Source organism: Euprymna scolopes, chromosome 3, assembly GCF_053919585.1.
Source record: "Euprymna scolopes isolate OS-2025 chromosome 3, ASM5391958v1, whole genome shotgun sequence".
In the NCBI taxonomy this organism is placed as follows: Eukaryota; Metazoa; Mollusca; class Cephalopoda; order Sepiida; family Sepiolidae; genus Euprymna; species Euprymna scolopes.
In genome coordinates, this window is record NC_136484.1 from 155,024,471 (window position 1) to 155,046,162 (window position 21,692).

The 21,692-nt window shown below is 34.4% G+C and overlaps 1 protein-coding gene across 1 annotated transcript in view; it reads right to left on the bottom strand.

Annotated features, from left to right (window-relative positions):
* Positions 1 to 21,692, bottom strand: part of LOC145259887 (uncharacterized) — a 575,878-nt gene that overhangs the window by 532,286 nt on the left and 21,900 nt on the right. Inside the window, exon 2 of the mRNA XM_080117779.1 lies at positions 10,629 to 10,923. Within this exon, the coding sequence (XP_079973905.1) occupies positions 10,629 to 10,868 (240 nt within the window). The 5' untranslated portion in view covers positions 10,869 to 10,923. The remainder of the gene's footprint in view (positions 1 to 10,628; positions 10,924 to 21,692) is intronic.

Here is a 21,692-nt window from a genome sequence, read left to right on the forward strand (position 1 = left end):
TAGCAAAAAATAAATAAATAAACTTCTTAAAGGTAAATCTTCGGGTGGTCCCCCCATGTGAATTTCACACTTCAAATATTATTGACATCAGAGCATAGTCGTGGAATAAAAACTATATGACTCTTCTAGCCCTCCTCTATCTAAAGGGGCGAAAAGCCAGAACCTAAAATACTTACATGCAATCAAACATATACAACTACGGTGAAAACTGTGAGAAAATAGAGTTCTTATTTACTTGCTTCCCAACAGGAGCTGAGTTAGACAGAAGGGTTGTTGTTAATGCAGAGAAAATTTGTCTACCCCTAAAAGGGGCATCTCGGAGTAGGACAAAAGTTAAAATTTCCTCAATCTAGAACGACCAAAAAAGATTGACCAAAAGCGGAAAATACTAATTGTAGCATCAAGTCAGAATTTACACTTTGAATTATTTATTTGCTATAAGGTACAAAAATACAATGTAATAAATTAAACCTCATCAAAAGTGTGAGGAAATTCTCTAACCTATAATCATTGCTTAATATTGGCATTTCTGATTTTTAGATTAAGTATTTTTGCTATTAGTATGGCATGCTTTAATTTATGCGTTGCTTTTCTAACCACATGCTGTGTTGATTCAAAAGGAACCAGAATAGCATCAGAAATAACATGAAAGAGCGTCTCCCGTAGAGAGTTTTGTGAAATTATGTGTTCTAAAGAAGCTAATTGGAATTTCAAAATGATGCCGCTTACATATACACCAAGTATATAATGATTCAAAATAATAAGAAGATCGAGTTTTGTGAAACTGCGTTTCAATCTATGCCCCTCCTCTATAAACAATTCAAAAGAAAAACTCGTATATCTACAATCACCTTCAACAGTTTTCTTTTTTAATGGGAATATTGTTTTCTTTTTCGCATAGAATATTATGTTGAACACCAGGTCGAGACGAAGTTAAAATTTGTTGAAAAGTTTCTAAAACTTTAGACCGCTGAAAAGTATGACACACACTTCTTTTGTATATGAATAAAAGAAAAGTTAAGCTTTATTTTTTCTTTGACATAAGTGTAACATGAAAGCGGTTTTGTTGGCAGCGCAACGAACCATGACCAAATAATATTATGTCAGCTTAATCTGTCTTTTTCAACCTCTATCTCTGTATGTATGTATGTATCTAACTTTAGCCATGTTAATTCTTTGCGAGCTATTATTTATTATACATGTAAGCACACATTCTACGTTTCTGTCTCTCTCTCTCACTTACTCTCTCTCTCTCTCTCTCTCTACCTACCTACCTAAAACTAAACAAAACTTCCATGAGCAAAGTTTCTTTTCCTATAAAACACAATAGCACGAGACTACTTCTCAGATTAATACAGCATGGTAATTATGAAGGTCAATGTAAATAAATTCTTATTGAACCGCGCTCTTAAATAATCAAATCGTGGTTAATCACCTCCATCATTGCCAATCATCTACAGTGTTATCTCATCGTCAATGTGACATTCATAAACTTTATCCTCGGGTTACTTTTCGACCTTAATAAGTGATGACTCATTAGCAGAAAAAAGGCTAATTGGAATTTCGCATTTGTTTTACCTCTTATTAGTTGGAAAGGAATGGATAGAATATGTAGAAGATTACTTGATTATCCAAGAAGACGGCGCAACTAGTGTTTTGTTTCATTAGACGTGAAGACAACCATGTTGAAGTCTGTCGGGAAATAACTTCGGGGATGTTGCTGGTAAGATGTATACCAATTATACAATGATTCAAAACAAGCTGGAGTTGAGGCAGCTTGTTCTCTGTTAATTGAGCTATGGTACTGTGCAGTTTTAGGAGCTCTACCATCCCAGGCTTTGCCTTCTCACACTTTGTGAAGATATTAGTTTATTATTAATCGCCTGAGCATCTCCTACCGGTGAATATCGATGGTGTTGCGGGCCAGAGTGTTCTTCCTCTAGAGTGCTAGATTTTAACACTCACTTTCTCAATCTTGTATCACATCTTTCTGCCATGGGAGGGACATAAAAATTAATAAGATGAAGTAAAGAGAATAGCGGGTTTGAGAGATGAACTTACCGACTTTACTTTACAGTAACATGTCTAGTGGTATTTTGTTAGCTTTAATTAAACTAGTTTAGGGAGTCAAAGTTTATGAACAATCTATCTACGGTATCTATTCTGTAAATATTTACTGAGATTCTGACGTAAAATCGTACTACTTTAGCACTCAGCATTGTTTAAGCTGGCTCGCGAACAATTGTTTTATGACGAACGCCCTGGATATATTTGCTTAGTTTAATTAAACGTCACATTAAGTGAAGATCAAATTAACTATATTGACGAAGATAATTTAGTTTATTTTTCATTTTATTATTTATTTTTTTTACATGTTTCCACTGGGGTTTAATAAATACCAGATTTGAGCAAGGCAACCTAAGTAGTGAGATGTGTAGTAACATGTTTTATTACATTACAGTTAAATTCCTGCAAGTTGGTACAGTTGGGAAAACAGGGAGCAGAAATGTAATTTTTAAGAATAGCTGTTTTAGGAAAGACAACAGAAAAGTTTCCGGTATTAGAGACATATCGAGTAAGGGAGTAGGATTTTGTTGCTAATCGAATGCATCGGAAGTATTTTTGTTGAGTGTGTATAAGCGTAGGAATTTAACCAGAGTTTATTCTATGAAAGTACTTTTAAAACAAGTAGAGCGATGCCGCACTGCAGTGATGTGACAAGGACTTGAACTTGGCAGACAGTGCAGAAACTGTTAGATTACAGACTCATTTTGCATTCTCTCCAAGAGAAAGACGCAATTTGTGCAGCATCCTAGATGTGGCAACAATACTTCCTGCATGCGTGAATCGTGGATTTATAATGATATAGAATACTCAAAGATCTGAGACGTTTTCTAGCCCGGTAGAAGGAGCATACCTTCTCTTATAGCAGACTTTTAAAAGATGACTCAGTTTGAGAAAAGGCTACACAATGTGAACATTAAGTCATTTTAAATCAGTCGATGGAACAAAGGCACTGCTCCACTTCTGATTGCAACATGGTCGTCTTTAAGTTCGGTGTTAATAAATACATGTCGAACTGTCCTCTAAAGGGATCAAATTATGTCATTTCCTCCAGCCGTTTTCAATCCGGTAATAATATTGTTCATCATCCAACTGGCAGTCTCATTCAGTTTTATTCTTGGCTTCGTTCTTGTATATTTTATCCTCGAATATATTTTGCCCTTGATAAGTGGAGATTCATTAGTATTAGAAAACAAAAATGGGTTGTCAGAAAGGTACCAACTGTGTGAAAGATTTCATTTTTTTTATTAAAGGTCATCGCTTAGCAAGGCTCAAAGGTTATTCAAGGATAAGGACTAATGAGGTCAGGTGGGTGGTGAGATTGTGATGATTAGTAATGACGGTGGAATTTTGGTAGAATCCGATCATGTAAAAGGACGTCTTACAAAGATTTGTTCATATTGGCCTTGAAAACGATAATGTTTTAGTCAGCTGTAAAATAGCCCCGCAGTATTTTGTTCCACAGACGAGTAGTTAAAGGAAGAAAACTTAGTTCATGAAAGTTTCGTTTAGATTTTAGGGACAAAGAGGGAGAAAATTATTGACAGTGTTTGTAGCTAGACAATTTTTTTTTTTTTTTTTTGTGAACGCGGTTTGCGGGTATACAGAACACATACATTGAATAACATAACAATATCATTAAAATAATACATTGAATAACATAACAATATCATTAAAAAGGATGTAATTAGATATAGATAGACATATTTACTTTTGAAGAATGTATATCACATGGTGACTAGCAGTTTCTCGCTTTGTGCTTACGAGCACAGATGGCTTCCATGTGGCAGCCATTTGGTCTGATTAACGTAACGCAATAAACTGTCAACATGCGCCATTAATTCTATGTTCACGCTCTTTAAACGTTTATTGCCTGAGGTGACCTTACCGGGGAATGACGATAAGGCTGCTCAAACAAACCAGTGCACTACTCCTTATTCGCTAGTCTAGTCTAGCACTTTTCGGTATTATACTACATGTCACCACTATGGCAGGGAAATAAATACACTTTTTTTTAAATGGAGATCTACTTATGCCTTATTGGTGATATTCGCTCATAAATATGATTTTCTATGGTGATTGGCAATTTCTCGCTTTGCGTTCGTCAGGCGAAATGGTTTCCAAATGGCAGCTATATATAACTATAGTCCCCACTTATTTAGTCTGTTGAACGTAAGGCAATAAGCTGCCAACATATAATATTAATTCTTTGTTCACGCTTTTTAAACATATTTTTATGCTTTACCAGTGATATTGAGAATAATCTGATCATAAATATGGCAAGTAATTCTACTACATTAATTTACGTATTAACTTATGGTCGATGTTTTAAATAATTTTATGATTGTTCATTAAAATACTACTATGTACTGATCTAAAAAAAGTAAACTAAATTGTAAAGTATTTCGAATTGACTACCAACTTTTCATCTAGGGCAGGTACCCGGTACTTTTCGTAACGATCAAAGAGCAACATTTGTTCCTGCTTGGCCCATTTTTATGGTACTGTTCAGGTTTAGGAAACCATTTTCGTCATTAAGAAATATTGCTTTATTCCCGGGCGCCTTAGGCCTCACCTATTAGTCACAGCAAATTTTGCACCTATACAGAGTTCTGTCTATGTAAAGGAAGTGAGACTTCCTCAACACACACGTGAAATTGAATATCTGATCTGTTACGTTGCGGAACCTGCACTTGCGCTTCATATGCATTCCTTCCTCCCTTTCTTTATGACCAGTCCGACTAACTCCACTATTAAAGAAATGAACCTTTTGAGCTTGTCAGCTTAAAATTCTATTTTATAAGAATCAACAACATAAAGTAGAAGCTATATACTTGTGCTTGTTAATATATAATTTGATGTGATTATTGCTATAAAAATAGTAAACAAATGAATAATGAAAAATGATTCATTAAAAATCGCTCAAACAATTTAAAACTAGTTTCTACTAAAACTCAAACAATACATAATAGAAAACAGAAAATTTGATATCAATAAGAAACAAAGGTTAAATAGAAGATTAATCATTTAATCAACTGAATAAAAAGTGTTATTACTCGAACAATACAGTAGATTAATTATCGGAAATTATTAGATAGGCATTGATAATTTGTATTAATTGGAGTATTTGAACTACTGTTCTCTTCTTAGATCTTATTCTCACAACGTTTCAGCAGATAATGTGCTAGGAAATAATCAGTTGTAAATAACAATCTTCTAGAGGTTGAAGATTCAATTCTCAGTTCAGACGATACCAAGAATAGAATTGCAAATTGCTGTACTTTTGCTGTTTACGGACCATGCTATTTTTTAGATAGAATTTTCAAGTTATATCCAATTTTTACATTATCTTTTGCTTATTAAATTGCTTGGTAAAAGTACAGAATAGTAAAAAAAGATGTTAAGAATGGGTTTCGAAATCATATTGTAAACTGCAGAAGTACCCAAATTACTTAAGAATACGACCCGATCATAGCTGACGAAACGAAAATTTATGTTCGACAGAAAGATACCCGAGTTCGACAAGATACACCTTAAGAATGTTAGAGGTTACATAGATCGGAGGAGCTGTGAGAATAACATCCAAGATGAGAATAATAGTTTGAATAATCTAAAAAATACAAAATAGGTAGATTACCGTTTACTATATTAGATACAAGGTCAGTTTATAATGACCATCCGACAGAATTCAAAAATAACTTTATCGGTCCTTTCGACAATTCTTAAGAATTAGTACATCTCAGGTGACAAACAATAGACCCATCACTCTCTGGAGCTAGAAATGGAAAACAATAACTTATTTGTCTCAAAATTAATGGGTAATTTTGAAGTTATTTGTTTATCTGCATCAAACGACAGCGAGGTGGAGGTTAGTCAGTTTATTATTTATAAGTCCACTACACAAAGAAGGACCGCTGTGGTCTTGTCTAAAATTAGCATGTGTGTCTGGGATGCATTTTCTTTTTTTATTTCGAGGATGAGGATGCTTCAGATGAGCAATAACACACGCACACAATTACTTACACTTAGTGTCTTTAATGATGATTGGCTTAAACTGAACTGAGCGGAGGAAGAGTGCAAAATACAAAGGTCTTATGTACGACATGAAAAGAAACTGAAATTTTAGGAAAATATCTATCATTCGAATAATCATAGGAGTAACCGAGCTCGTGAAAAAAAATGTCAAAAACTACACGGCAATTTTTTTTAACTCTTAATCGCCCCAAATAAAGTAGATTGCCACTTAGACATAAGGGACCATGTTTATGGGGATCGTACATAGGGATTTGAGCAGAAAGATGTTTATTCGCATTACATTTAAATTGCTGCATGTTGGTATAAAACATAAAGAAAGCAGAAAACAAGGAGGGAATACCAAAGTCTAGCAGTTAAAACGAAAAAAACTAATAAAATAAAAGGCTTTCCGGTGTACCAAGTGCAAGAGAGATACAAAAAATTGCGCTTAAAGGAACGATAAAAGTCTTAAAAAGATCTTCCGGTTGAAGTCTCTGAAATAGTGAATGAATATGTGCCATCCTGTAGGATGTCCTATACACAGAAAAAACAAAACGAAAAGAAAACTGAAAAAAAAAAATAGAAGACAAATGATAATAAAACCCTTCGCCGCATCCGAGGGGAGGAGGTCATTCGTGAGAGGATGGGTTTTTCAACCAGAACGGATAATACACTGATACAAATAAAAATATGATAATCGCACATCTGTATAATCTTTATCACGTTAACCCCATTTATGCGACCAAAATCATGTCAAAAATGTATATTACGTCGAGGAGAGATTCACTTTCGCTGGAGAATTTCATTATTAGGTCGGTTGATTGAGAATGCGAGTGGATGATGAAAAAGGTGGAAACTCTATATGATGTCTCACGCTCGACAGCACATCACATGACTTAAATGTCTAAACGTTTTGGGGTGGGGGTCAGCTTTGTTTGTACCTATTTATAATGCCTCCCCACGGGACAGAGTAAGACACCAGGGTCGTTTTTTAACGTGGAGAAAAGGTACAAAAATAAAAAAAATTGTCTCAGTCGTGAAGGACCGCTCCTCCACCGAAAGAGAACACGAAATGGAAGCGCAGCACCTGAAGAACAGATATCACACTTTAATCTTGGCCAAAAGGCCAAGTATTGTTTGTAGCTTTATAGCAATTCACACATAATTCTACATTTTAAACTCAATAATTTTAGCCGATATTTACGTACTTAGAAAAGGATAATCAATCTGATACTTATGTGCATATTTTTGTACGCATACATGTGTCTATATGAGTATGTAGCTGTGTTTATGAGTATTTGCATTTTCGCGTTAGTATGTGCGACCATGGGTATATGGGTGCGCGTGCATGTATGCATGTATGTGTTTGTTGGGATGAAGATGTAAAAATAATTAGAAATTAACCAGAATTCTAAGATATAGCATTATCCAACTTTTCTCTATATAATGCGAATTTCTTTATAAGACTAATAGTACGTATGGCGTGAAAATCTCAGAATTTCGAAGCTGTGTTTATCTAGCGGCGTGTATAGAAAAAACACACACATGATTAGGTATGCGTGATATTGTGGTTGTCAAATTATCCATAGACCCAACAACTCACTGAGCATGTCTCAAAGCCCATATAATTACATACGCAGATAAGCAGAACGAATATATATATATATATATATATATATAAACATATATGTGTGTGTGTCACATGAGGAAATATTTATAAGAACAAACACATATAGAGATAATGTGTGTATTTTAATGTGTTCAACTTTTTTCAAAGTTTCTTATGATCCTTTGTCCGCTGAACAACATCTGTGTGTGTGTGTGTCTGTCTGTCTGTCTGTGTTTGTATGTATGTGTGAAACTTGTTAAGAGTATATTACCGCCGAATTACTTTAATTCTTGTCAGTTTGGATCTGAATGTTCAAAACAACACATTACACCAGAAATATTAATTTATTTATCAACAAGAAAAAATGTATTTTAAAATATGCTGCATGTTTGAAAAATAACTCTTTTTAATACTTTTTTAACGGAATCTACTTACTACGTAGAATAAGAGGATTTTTTCTAAAATCTAAAATAAAATGTATCTTTCTGAAATCATAGTGTAAAAATGTCGAATGTACGCTGATATAAGATATTGGTGGAAGGTGCAAATACATACGTATGTGAAATAATCAGAAACCAGTGGTATAAAAACTCAGCCTATTGACCGGGTACTGGTACGGGTTGTAAAGTAAGTTTGAAAAAAAATCACAAAGTAAAAATTGGGACCTGCATACATTTCAGATTTTTCTAACCATTCGACTCATTTGTTAAGTACTTAAACCGAGACACACGTTAGGTAACCCTTCTTCTGAGATAAAAATTCAAATTCTGTAAGAGTCTCATTTTTTGCTTTATCTTTTTCTTGTTTATTCACAGTCACGTGGATTTAATCCATTGTTTATTTGATATTATCCGCAGACATTATCATCGACAAAAGATGGGAGTGTAATATATAAGAACCTGCTTAACATTTGTCTGATTCACTTTCCTGGGCTAGTCAGTTCGAAAGAAAGTAGGGCTTAATGAAGAAAAAAGCAGAAAAAAAACTGATAACCAGCAAGAATTTGCAAGTTCAAATTCTCAAGAGCAAAATAGAAAAGCAACTTCAACTATTTTTTCTCATAGTTCACTCATGTGACATCTCTGTAAAGATCATTATGGTCGTCTTTTTTAGGGTAGAATGAAGGCACCACTCACATTGAGTATTAAGTAAATAAACTGAATTTTTTTTTTTTTTGGATCGAGTGTGCGTAAGTGTATGTCCGAGGTAAGGCGAAATCGGATAACACTGATTTTGAAGTCTGCTCTGACTGGTGTTGGAGAGAAAAGAGACAGAAACGAATTATATTCCCTTTCAGTATTCCATGCATGCGGACTCTCTGTGATTAGTGAACTTTTATATCAATTTGTTTAGCTTGTTCCTTATGTAACTTGTACATTAGTATATTATTTTAAAGGCAAATCTGAATATTTCATTTTTCGTTTCCACTTGCACCAATCTGCAAAAGTGTTATACCCAATGCATGTATTACATAAAATAATGACTGTATAATAGCACCAACGCATATTATAGCTTTATAGAATAAAAATATTTTTGTTTTGGTCATTACTAATACAAACTGAGGTTCATTTTGGCAACATTCTGGTAATTTAGAAGCTGCGCTGAACCATCAGTGCCTTCGTTGTTGAGATAAAGTATGGTTCGGCTCAGTTCTCGGAAATTAACTTTCTCAGGCATTATGCTTTCCTTCTAGAGAAATGTTAGTTTTTCATCAGTCGCCTGGTGCGCTTCTGTCGGGAATGCCGTCAAGTAGGTTCTCATATATTTGGGGAGGAAGAAAGACTCATCCTCCCAATGTTTACATGTCTAAGATTGCAGCAGTGGAAAGCGGATAAATATTGATAATAATATTGAACTTGGTGTAGATGTACATGCTAAATTACATTATGTTCTATAATTTATGCATAAATTTTAGTGTATGTTATTTTTAAACAGTTACAGATATACAAATATTCGTTAAACAATAAGCAACGAATTGGTTTATAAGCATTGTCAGTAAATGTGCATTTATCAAAAGTAGGTTGCAGCAGACATAAGATAACCATTCAAGAGTAAGACACAAAATCGTTCTTTTATGTGAGAAAAATCCAGCTCACCAAAAAGTATACTGTGCATTGGGACGAAAGTAAAAGTTGTCGAAGTTTAGAAGGGTTTCTTCTTCACTGAACGAGAACAGAAAAGGTGAAGTGTAGTAACAGAACAGATACTACACTTTGCTCCTTGCCAAAAGGTCAAGGACACATGAAAAAAACATAGCACAGATATTTATAAATGTTTCTTTATTAGTTGGTTTTGCATATTCAGGAAACAAAGCTATTTTGTATATTTTTGGCCATTTCATAACCGCACATCTTTAGCTGAAGGCCGGATGAAAAGGCGGGAATAGAGACCAAACATATTTGATCGTTGGCACATAAAATGCATCCTCTAATTTTTTTTTACATTCTGCAGTTGCCTGGTTGGTCTGCTTTTATTTTTTCCATTTTTACAAACAAGATCCATCCACTCATATAGTGACTCCGAATAGTATTGAGTAAGGATGTCGCCTCATTCTTAGAATTAGCTGTTGATTTCTCAACTCGACAAAGTCACGTTTTCTTCATCTAATTTTCTAACACTACGAAAACCAAATATTCGCGGCTTGGTAAAATAAGAAATATCTCAAATTATTCACTATGTCTCTGTTTCTTCCTGTCTGACACAATATCGCAACACGTTGCTCTAACCCAAACTTTTCACTTCTAATGGAATTTTCCACTTATGGTTAAATACGGGTTTCCTTATATGGTGAAATACAGGTTTTAACATTATTTTTACACCCTCGCGTCTAAAAGTTACTACACTACAACTGGCATTCAGATGAGCCTAGTTTTATAGAAAACCATTTATCACAAAAATCTCATAACAAGAAAATTATTTGTAAAAGTGTTTAAAAACTCACCCGAAGAGCATGATCGTCAATTTCCTTGTATTGTTCCAAATTGAAAATATCGGCCTTGGATTTGACCGAAGGGTAAGGTAAAACATCTCCTTTTTCATCCCGAGGGATTGGGAGTCTGAGTTCTCCGCACTTCACCTGGGCCTCCCTCAGCAATTCTGGGGTTGGAGCCTCATCAAAAAATTTGTATCTGGCAATGCCGGCACGGCAACGGGCCAGATAGTCGTGCTTTGTGGATACCATGATGAATGTCCGATTTTAAAGTTTCGTCACGGGACAAATTGGCGACGATAGCTTCCTAAAAAATAGAACAAAAAATATAAAATTATTTAATTATTCATCAACGCTTGCAGTTAATTTTACTCAATAAATACATTTCAACATTTAACAAAATATAATTATTAGACTTAAATTTAATAATTTACGTTGCTACAATATTCTAAAAACTCCCTGACTGAAATCCTTTTTTGGACACATTCGAAACATATGGAAGTTTCATCAGCCTAATTGCAAACTCACTATCGTTTTGATCTCTTCCGGTCCTTCAAGGACGCTGCTACGTGTCCAAGATTTGTCAACGATCACATTATTGACAAGGACGAGAAGGTGTCGAAACAGGTCTAATCCCAAACAGCGACATCATGATTGAAAAGAAAAACACCGTTAGGCCATAATAAATAAACTATTCCGTCAAATAATAATTAAGATATTCCTTAATTATTATTTTTCTAGATGACCTATTTATCTCACTAACAATAAAACCCAAGTATATTTCGTATATTTTTTACACATAAAAAGAACAAACGGTACACACTTGTTTTTCTTTGTTACAACCATGTAATATACATTTATCTATACATGTTTTATTAAAATCGTTTAATACTGAAATATAAGTAAACAAGCATTGAGGATTTTTCTTGACACCAAAGCCAACAGACTCTGGACCAGTGTTGAAATGTTTTTTCACTGTTGGTTGAAGCATAATTGGCTTTGCTTCTGTGCAATTCTATAAGATTCAGTCTTCCAGGCTTCGCCTCTCGTATTTTTACTAGAGTAAATGTATTCCCTGTTGCCTGATTCGCATTGATCAGGGAATTCCAACGGGGCTGCACAGGCAATTTTAATAGGCCAGAGTACTCCTCCTTTAGAGGTACTGAGGACTGTGCCCACCTTCCGACCTTGTGTCACAGAAGGAAGTAAATACCAGCATCATAATAGTTCGAGAATTCAATCAAATTGAAAAAAGATCCCACAAGTAAGTGAAATCTCAATAATCATTTAGATACTATCAGCGACAGTAAATTGGCGTTTATACTAGGACCTTTACGATAATGGTAGTTGGCTATTTCACTTATCACAGTGTTCCTATTTACTTGTTTCCCCATGACAGTAAACATTTTAATATGGAGAAAATTCCTTAAAAAGAGGCACTGGGTTTGAAAAAAGTAACAATTGTACCTCTATCTAGCGGGACTTTTTCTTCACTGACTAAGGATAGATAGACTTAGTGTAGTACTAAGTCTATTCGAATTATAACTAAAAAACTTGTGTAAAACTGATATACACTATTGTAATTCAGCTTCTTTTCCATTGTGCCATGTTTTTGTACGCATATTGTAAAACACTGATGTCCATGTGTGCATGTGCATTTGTCTGTGTACGCTATGTTTGTGCATGGGTATATACGCGTGCATGTATGCATATGCGCACGTCAATCTGTATGCCTATTGAAATTAATATTAGTGACATCTTTTCTCCATTTAACAACGAATGTATAAGCCTTTTCAAATAGCGCACATTTTGGAACGTTATTAACGAAGTTCTGTAATTAAAAAGTATCTAAAAAGAATGTCTTTGTAATTCCCTCTTACTTGACTTGGCATATTCCTCATATACAAACAACCGCCTATTGAAGCCATTGGGTCTATGTTATTGCTCTTTCTTTTTGTGTTACAATCTGATGTTGATTTAACCATAAGCGATTACTCGAGAAGCATTGAAGTTAGAAATACGATTCCCCTCAGATGGGATGGGCTAAGGGTGTTTCTATCACCTTTAAACTCGGGTAGTATTTGACGCACAGAATAAGCACAGTCGACATGCAGCAATAGACAAAAATAATCGCCTCACTATATAAACATGTCAAAGTGCACTATTGTTAGTTACATAAAAATGAAATACTTATATTAATAAATAAGTATATAACTTTATGTTAATTTATTCTAAACATTGAACCAACATTGGCACATTAGACATTACTGTATGCATTACTCACTTAGAAATATAAGTGTCCTTTTCCTTTTATTCTTCATTTAAGTCATTTATTTATTTACTTTATCCTCTTAATCTTCTTCTCTTTGCTGCAACTACTAGTGCTACTGCTTTAGTATATTATTTTCTTCTTTATTTTCGTCATTTATTTATTTACGTTAGTTTTCTACTTTCCCCTTATGCTTCTGTGACTATTACCTCAATTTCTCTCCTTCAATCACTTCTCGCCTCATTTGCTTTTACTACGTAAGTACGTAAAACTTACTCTCTCTGGAGAGCTTTATTACACGACTGAGGACTGGAGCGGTTGTTTCGTTGCATCAACACATTCGTGGATTACCATGTTACACTGTAGTAGTTGCTAAAAGTGTTTTAAGGGCTGTATTCGTTTTCTGATACCGTAAAAATGGCAGCATCCTGTTTTGATTTGATCTTCTGTAAAACAATTCATATATATATAAATATATATATGTGTGTGTGTGTGTGTGTGTGTGTGTGTGTGTGTGTGTGTGTGTGTGTGTACAATGCTGGGCATTAATTTTCCTCTCCCCAAATGATGAGATGCTATAGTTTATCTTTCTTTTGGTCTCTGAGTCTCACTGTATACAAGGACAAGAAATCACCTGGTCTGGTATCCAGTGCTGTTACTTGAGGTGACATCACAAGGAGAAGGTGCACCATTCCTCGTATAAGCCAATATATAGCAGTGTCGAGGGGGATCTTATTTTGGGTTTCGAATAATATACTATTTTGAATATTTAGCCAGAGTCTGTTTGCTTTTAGGATGAAGTATCCCCATGTCAGGTTGTCCTGACAAACCCTAGTACATGGATGCTAAAGGCACTTGAAGATGATGTCGCTGTGTGATAAAAACTCTGATAGCTAACAAAAAAATTAACGTGGTTAAAGATAGATACATAGACTGAAGAAGAGGGGTAGACTATGAAGTGTGTGATTTAAATAAAGAGAGACAAAAACAGAGAAACAGAACGAGATATAGGATGTGTGTATATATGTGTAATAAAGAGAGGCGTAGCTCGCAAGAAATGAACACGAGTAAAGATAGATACATGCATATGTATATAGATAGAGGTTGAAAGAGACTGATTAAGCTGACATAATATCACTGTCATGGTCCGTTGCGTTACCAACGAAACCGGTTTCACGTTTTATGTATGTAAAAAGAAAAGGTCAAAACTAAACTTTTCTTTTATTCATAAACAAAAGACGTGTCATACTTTTCAACAGTCCAAATTCTTGGATAATACGTCAATGTATTTGACTTCGTCTCGACTTGGTACGTAACATAATATTCTGTGCGAAAAGGAAAATAATATTCCCATTGACTTTGAGAAACACTCAAGAAAATTTGGTATCCGTAATAAAGAGAAGTTTTAATTTTCACAAGAAAAGATTTACCAGCGATTGTCATCTCGAGTTAAATTGTTCTGAATTTAGTTGAACCGAGTCTGGCCACATAGTAAATATTATGTCTAAACACAGACATATCCGTTTTGCTTGAAAAGTAACATGTAAAATACTGGTCAGATTATTTAGTTTATCCTTGGCCATAATGAAATACTGTTAAGTGCGAAGGTGGTTATCTTTACTAGTAGTTATAGGTGCGTATTTGCTGAGACATATAAGTTGCTGTGTAAGAAAATAAAAAGCCTCTTCGACAGGAGTCAATGATGAGTAAAACTGTGATACAGCAAGAATTGTGAAGAAATGAAAATCGGTTATTATAAGCGGAAAGTAGATCCGATGAACGACGGAGAAAATTGTTTGTGAAGGCTCTCGCCCAGTCTAGATGAAAGCGTCATATTACAAGACAAGTTGATCATTTTCTAACTAAAATTGTATTATGTTAAGCAATCGCTTACTACAATTGTCTTTTTAGAAGCGAATAAGCGAGCAAACGTATAAAAAAATATTCCAATGAAAAGATAATCTAAGTCGTGTTGTAGCATATAAGAAACTCAATTTTTCTCTCCGTTTGGATTTTTTAGCCTCGATGAGATTTAATTGTAACTTAATAATCGGCACGCAGTTGAAAAAAATCTTTAGTTCTATCAAGGTTTAATTTAATTATATAATATTGGAAGATATTCTTCTAGTTATACTGATTAGTTACTTGTATATAACAATCAGTAAATATAAATAACCACTTAAATATATGTATATTTTCAAGATACGCACTAAATGGGTGAGGACATTTTGGAGGCTACGAAGTATATGAATGATTTAGTATCTATTACCAATGGAGATTTGGTATCTGTCTGCCCAAAACCGATACTATACTATTACTTATATTAATTGTACTATCTTTTAATGTTTAGTTCATGGGAAATAATGTAGCATATATTCTGCTGTCATGAGATCATCCTGCCAAGAATTATTTCCTCCTTTGAGTGTTGGTATTGTAGTACATGTTCTGTTGTCACGAGAAGTATGATACAAATTAGCCTGAAAGCGACTTTGTTGCTGTTGGTTGAGGTATGGTTCTGTTGAGTTATAAAAGTTCCATCTTCTCAGGCGTTATCTTTTCTCTGATAAGGGATTACTTTATTGCTAATCGCCTGAGAGCCCCTACAATAAAATGTCAGAGTCGCTCAGGTATTTTTGTAGATCGGAATACGTTTATTCTAGTGCACTGGCTTCTCAAAACCAAACATGACCTTATCCCTTATCTCCAAGCAAAAAGGTAAATAATATGTTCTCCCAGACATTACCCTCATTTTCGGAGGAGGATGGTATAGTATATTATTATATATTGTTGATTTAGTGTAGGGGCTTGTCTAGCCAAGCAAAGGAATTGTGACAGCGAAATCATCTTTCTATCCATATATATATATATATATATATGTGTGTGTGTGTGTGTGTGTGTGTGTGTGTGTGTGTGTGTGTGTGTGTGTGTGTGTGTGTGTGTGTGTGTGCATGTGTGTGTAGAAAGAGAGAGGGGAGTGAGTGGATAGATTTAGCACTTGTATATACAAGGTGTTGTTATCATTCCAGACTAAATAGTTTACGTAGCACAGCGAAAATAGTTTCGAATCAACCACTAGTTGAATAATTCAAAGGACAATTACACGATGTCTAGAAATCAGTCAACCGGGTCCCATTATAATCTTTATAAGTGGTAAAGACCAGAGTTTCACAAAGCCAAGGAGAAACTAATTGCGTCGTCATTTACTTCAAATATCTTAAACACCCCTCAATCTCACATCTGCCTAATTGTCGGTGGAAACACATACATATGCTGAATTAGTTACGATGCACATTACATATGAACTCTCGTACAACACTGCCCCATGCACCCACATACATGTATAAAAATACTTGACCAACCATGAATAGTATTTTGTATGCATATCATTAAATATGTCTTCATACCCCTTCCTCTCTCTCTCTCTCTCTCTCTCTCTTCCTCCATCTTTCTTTTTCCTCCATCTATTTTTCTTTTCTCTCTCTCTTTCTTTCGCTTCACAATTAATATTATATATATATATGTATGCATGTATATATATTCGAAACTAGCTGATTTAATTAATAGTTTAATCGTAGCTTTATGACGTTATTCCGGTAAAAACATGCAAAGTTTCTCTATTGCACATTCTCTTTCACACCCGTCTTTATGATAAATAGCATCAGAAAGTTTAACCTCGATCACACAGTCTGAGGATTGTGTGACTGATCCCACTAGCCCACTCGGAAATGCTAATAATCTTATGATAATGATAGATACAACCATAAACTTCCGACTCCAATCTTAAGAGCCGTTTGTCTACTTAGGCTCCTTTCTTTTCTTATATCAGTTAAATTTTCTTAAGTTCTGGGACCAGAGATTGAACTCACAACCTCGAGACATAGACATAGTCTAGTAGATAATGGCGTTACTGGAAGACATTTTCAATATTTACGGTGCAGGGGTGCAAATGAAAGCAACACATTATCCGACCAGCAAAACGAGACTGTGCCCTGTTCAAGGCAATTCATTTCTCTTTCAAAGAGCCGACATACAAATAAAACACGTGACACAACAGTTTATGTTACGCACTCCCTCTCTTTCTCTCATTTGCCTCTCTATTGCTTTTCTTCTCTTTTTCTTTTTCCAAGAACATGGACACACCTATGATCTGTGTAAAATACACTTCTAACTACGCATATACACCTACAGATAGACATATATAAACAGAAAAATATCGGTGAATATATGCAAAGTATATCTATCTCGATATGCTCATAATTTATCTATCAAAGAAGTTCATCTTTTTCTATGATTAACTACGTGTGTATCCATGAATAAAGAGGCTAGGCGGAAATTTCTATACGAACGTCTTTTATTCCGAGAACCTCATGAGAAAAATAACATGTGTTTTGAAAGTAAACATTATATATAGAAAAAGAGGCAAATACGCTAATATGTAACAAGATTAAACAAACAAAAAATGACAAAAGTTATTTAAATTCAAAGCATAAAACATCAAATGACAACTTATTTTATTCAACTCATTTTTGCAGTATATATTTTTGTCTATTTGTACACACTCTGCAGGTGCATATTTTTGCTGAGAAAGCAAAATTTTGTAAAAGCTTATCCGACATTTTGAAATCAAAGTAACTCTAACTAACACCCCTCTCCCTTTCTCTCTCCCTCTCTCTTTTTATATATATATATATATATATATATATATATATATATATATATATATATATATTCAATGGAATAATACCCTGTAACTATCGTTGTTTGTTTATTTAGTTTTCTTATCGCACTCACCCTGTCTATTATTACCAAGGTATCTACCTGAAAATAAACCTCTTTTTAATAATGTATTCAAATATATGTGTGGGCAAAAATTATTTTCTTTCAATAGAATCTAAAATTAAATTGCACTGCTCCATGTTGAATCTATATATAAAAAGATGAACGTGTCTCCGGCTTGCTTCAATAATCTCGTACACAAATATTTTATGAACCAAAGGGAGAGGGCAAATCTTAATCTTAATAATCACTGATAATGATAAAGAAAGGAAGGAATAGTCAAGTCTGCAAACTTAATTTATGAGCAAAAGAAATGTGTAATCTTAACAATTGGTATGAAAAATGAAATAATTCTTTCACTTTTAATAGACACTAAAATATTTTCTTGTGTTTGTGTGACTAATATAGGAATTAATCTACGGGCGCACAGATGCTTTATTTATAGAGTCAAGAGAGAAAACAGAATAGTTAATTTATTAACGTAAAACTGATCTTATTTATTATATACATTTATTTTTTATACAAATTTGCTCGCGTATTTGTTCATTAAGTAAGAATTAAGTCGTATATGTTTTTGTTTGGTGTTTATAATAGTTGTTTTTTTGGGGGGGGGCATTAAACAAGTAAAATAGTTGATATGGCGTTTAAAAAACAAACGAAATCAAACGTGATTGAAAAATAATATAAATCTAAGTTCAAAGATTGTTTATATATTTAAACAAAGAATAGAGTCATCATTTTCTTAAAAATAACTCTTCTTTTTTAAAGTCCATTTCACAATTGTAGGCTAGCAAGCATGACTCGTCCAGCAATTAGATACTTCCCATTTACTTTTTTACTAGGAGAAAAATGTTAGACACAAGCCGATTTCTTTTGTGTGGAAATACCCTGGCACAAACAAAAGGCAAAAAATAAAAATGTCTTTACGTGATATGATCGTGACTTGGGAGTCACTCTCCGCAGTATCTTGAGTGATCCTGCACCGAATATAGTCAGCTGTTGATGATCGCATGATGTAATTATTAGCTAATGCTGCTAATTCATTACATTAGCCTTAAACGATGTTTCAATTCTTTCAATTTGTTCGTTTAATGTGAACCCCACAACGACTGATTTTCTTCAACTTAGAGAAAACTATCACTTAAAAAATTACTCCCACTCCGCCGTCACTATTAAAATCCGCCACCTAAAAGGAAGTTGGGGTTGACTTCTACTTTACCTTTGAAAGTTTTAATAGTAAAGCTTTAGCAACTGTTACAAGCCAGCTAGATGTGAACATCTGAGAGAATTCGAATAGGTCATACAGAGTCCATAGTTTGCGTCAGTAATCACTTCATCACCTTGTTTGTTTATTGTAGGCAATCAGATAAAGGTTAGCAGAGGTCAAAAAACATTTAGAGACACCTATAGAAGACGTAGCATACAACAATTTAAGCGGTAATTCTCTGTGTCAACATTTTGTAAGTTTTATTAAATCACCAGCCCTTGGTCATATTTTACATTTCCGATAGGACCACTCCTTCACTCCATTATTTAAATGGATTCTACTTTCTTGTTTAAGCATCGTTTGTTATTTATTTGCAAGGCCCTATTGGGAAAACGGTCAAAAGGTCACGGGCCTCATGTATCCGGTAAGGTTTATCTTTCTAGAACAATCATGACATTTAAAAAGGCTGTTTGTCATGAACTGAGTGAGCTCAATAAAAAGGAAAAAAAAGTAATATATTTTTTCACGATTTTTTATGTTAGGTGGTTGCTTTCTATTTTCTTTAATGTTAATTAAATAAATGACCATTAGTTGTAGGGTGGAGGTTATCCATGACGCATTTAGTTTATAATAACATAGCCTGTAGAAAATAAAACGTATTTACTAAAGACAATTATGTAGTTATCTCAAATCTAAATGAAAATATTCTCGATTCATCGCAGAAGTAACATCCACAGAGGTCCCGAGATGAAAGAAATGTTGTACTCTAATAGCTTCTTTATTTAGTCGTTGGCTTTTAGAATTTCCTCCATGCTCCCTGTTTCCGCGACTGTGCGAGCAAGCAAAAATTTAAATGCAATGCGAACAAACATCTTGCTGTGAAAGTCCCGACTTACGTTCCCATAACTATATGGATGCTATCACATTAGCCTCTTAAGTTTCAGTAGCTATATGCATTGTTTACTGGCGAATAAATGTAAAAAATAACATTAAATTATATATAATGTAAGTTATATAAAGAAAAATAATGTAGAATTGTAAAGGACGAAAAAGAATTGAAGTAAATTGAGCCATATAACGACAGAATGAGTCAATACTGTCGTAAATGGTTTTGCCTTCTACTTGCGCAAGTGTTGAAATCGTTTAGAGTAAGAATATTTTAGGTGACTTCCCTTGAAATAAAACGACATTTCTACACGAAATCATTAACGATTTTTTTCTGATTTTTGGATATTATTTGTCCGAGAGATCGGCTTTTCTAACGATGCCAGGTTGGTGCGTGTGCGATTCGCAGGAGAATAGTTTTTAGCAGACATACAAATACACACGCACTAACATACAGACAGTTCCCTTTTATGTGGTTGATAGATAGATAGATAGAGAGAGAGAGAGAGAGAGAGATGTATACAGGTTCTAATATTTTTATAAGGTTTGCTTTGTTAAATATATTTTATCGTGTTCATTTATATATGTATATATATATATATATATATATATATATATATATTACAATCTTACTTGCATCAGTACACTTTGATTGTTATACGGAACTTCCATCGAACCGCACTGATGCACGCAGGATTGTAATATAGTATAATTATATATATGCATATATATTATTTATAATACTAGCGGGGGCACCCGACATTACCCGGGTGCTTGTAGGTGTGTGTTTGAAAAAAAGGTAGTGGTAGGTAGGCTCGAACCCGAAGCCCTGACGCGAAGGCGGAAAAGAAAGTGAACGAAAAGCTGAGATCTTACCGCTATGCTTAGACGTGACAGAAACTGAAAAGCGTTCAAATTTAGCGATGAAAAAGTTGACATGCGGACTGAAAATTAAGTGAATGAGTTCACGGAGGCACTGAAATGAAATCACACTGTCAGCCAGTAAAACTTTCAGCTTTCTGCCCGCCGTATTTTTTCCCCACGATGTTGGGAAAACCCAGCTCCCCACAAAAAGAGAGTGTCCAAATGTATAGCAATTGTCTGATATGAGGGGTTTCCCCCACAGTGATCAAAGCTTATTGCTTCTGGGCGTCCCTGGCACGAGAGCCGGGAAGCTGTCTTTGTTTTCGATTGGTTTTGCTTTTATACGAAAAACACGAACAAACAAGCAAGAGGACGGAGTAGCAAGAATTTGGCAAAAGTCGCTCAAATAAAAGATAGAGGCGACCTCCGTTCGCAAATCTGAGATATTACTATCTAAGGAGTATATAAAAAGTTCTAAATAATATTACCCCCCAGCAGCCCCCGCCCTCCAACAGCTAATTGCTTCTGGATGTCCCTGGCAGGAGAACAGGGAAGCTGCCTTCGCTTTTGATTTGTTTCGCTTTTATACAAAAACACGAACAAACACGCGAGAGGACGGAATCGCGAGAATTTTGTAAAAGTCGCTCAAATAAAAGATAGAGACGACTTCCGTTCGCAAATCTGAGATATTACAATCTAGGAAGTATATAAAAAGTTCTAAAAAGTATTACCTCTCCCATCCTGGACCCCCTCCCAAGCCTTTGCTGGACATAGAGAAACGCGCGCGGCCGTTTTGTCATATATATATATATATATATATATATATATATATATATATATATATATTAACTGGCACTCTGGAATCGACCGATCGTACAATACTCTTAAGCATTATATTGTACTTTAAATAGATTGCTTAGGTATAATTTTAGAATCAATTTTTTTTTATTATAATATATTACGAGGAATAATTTGCCCGGTGAACTAATTCGCAAAAATAACAACAACAAAAAAAAAAATTGAATATTAATAATAATAATAATGTTGTTCATCAAATTCGGTATGTGTTCGTTTA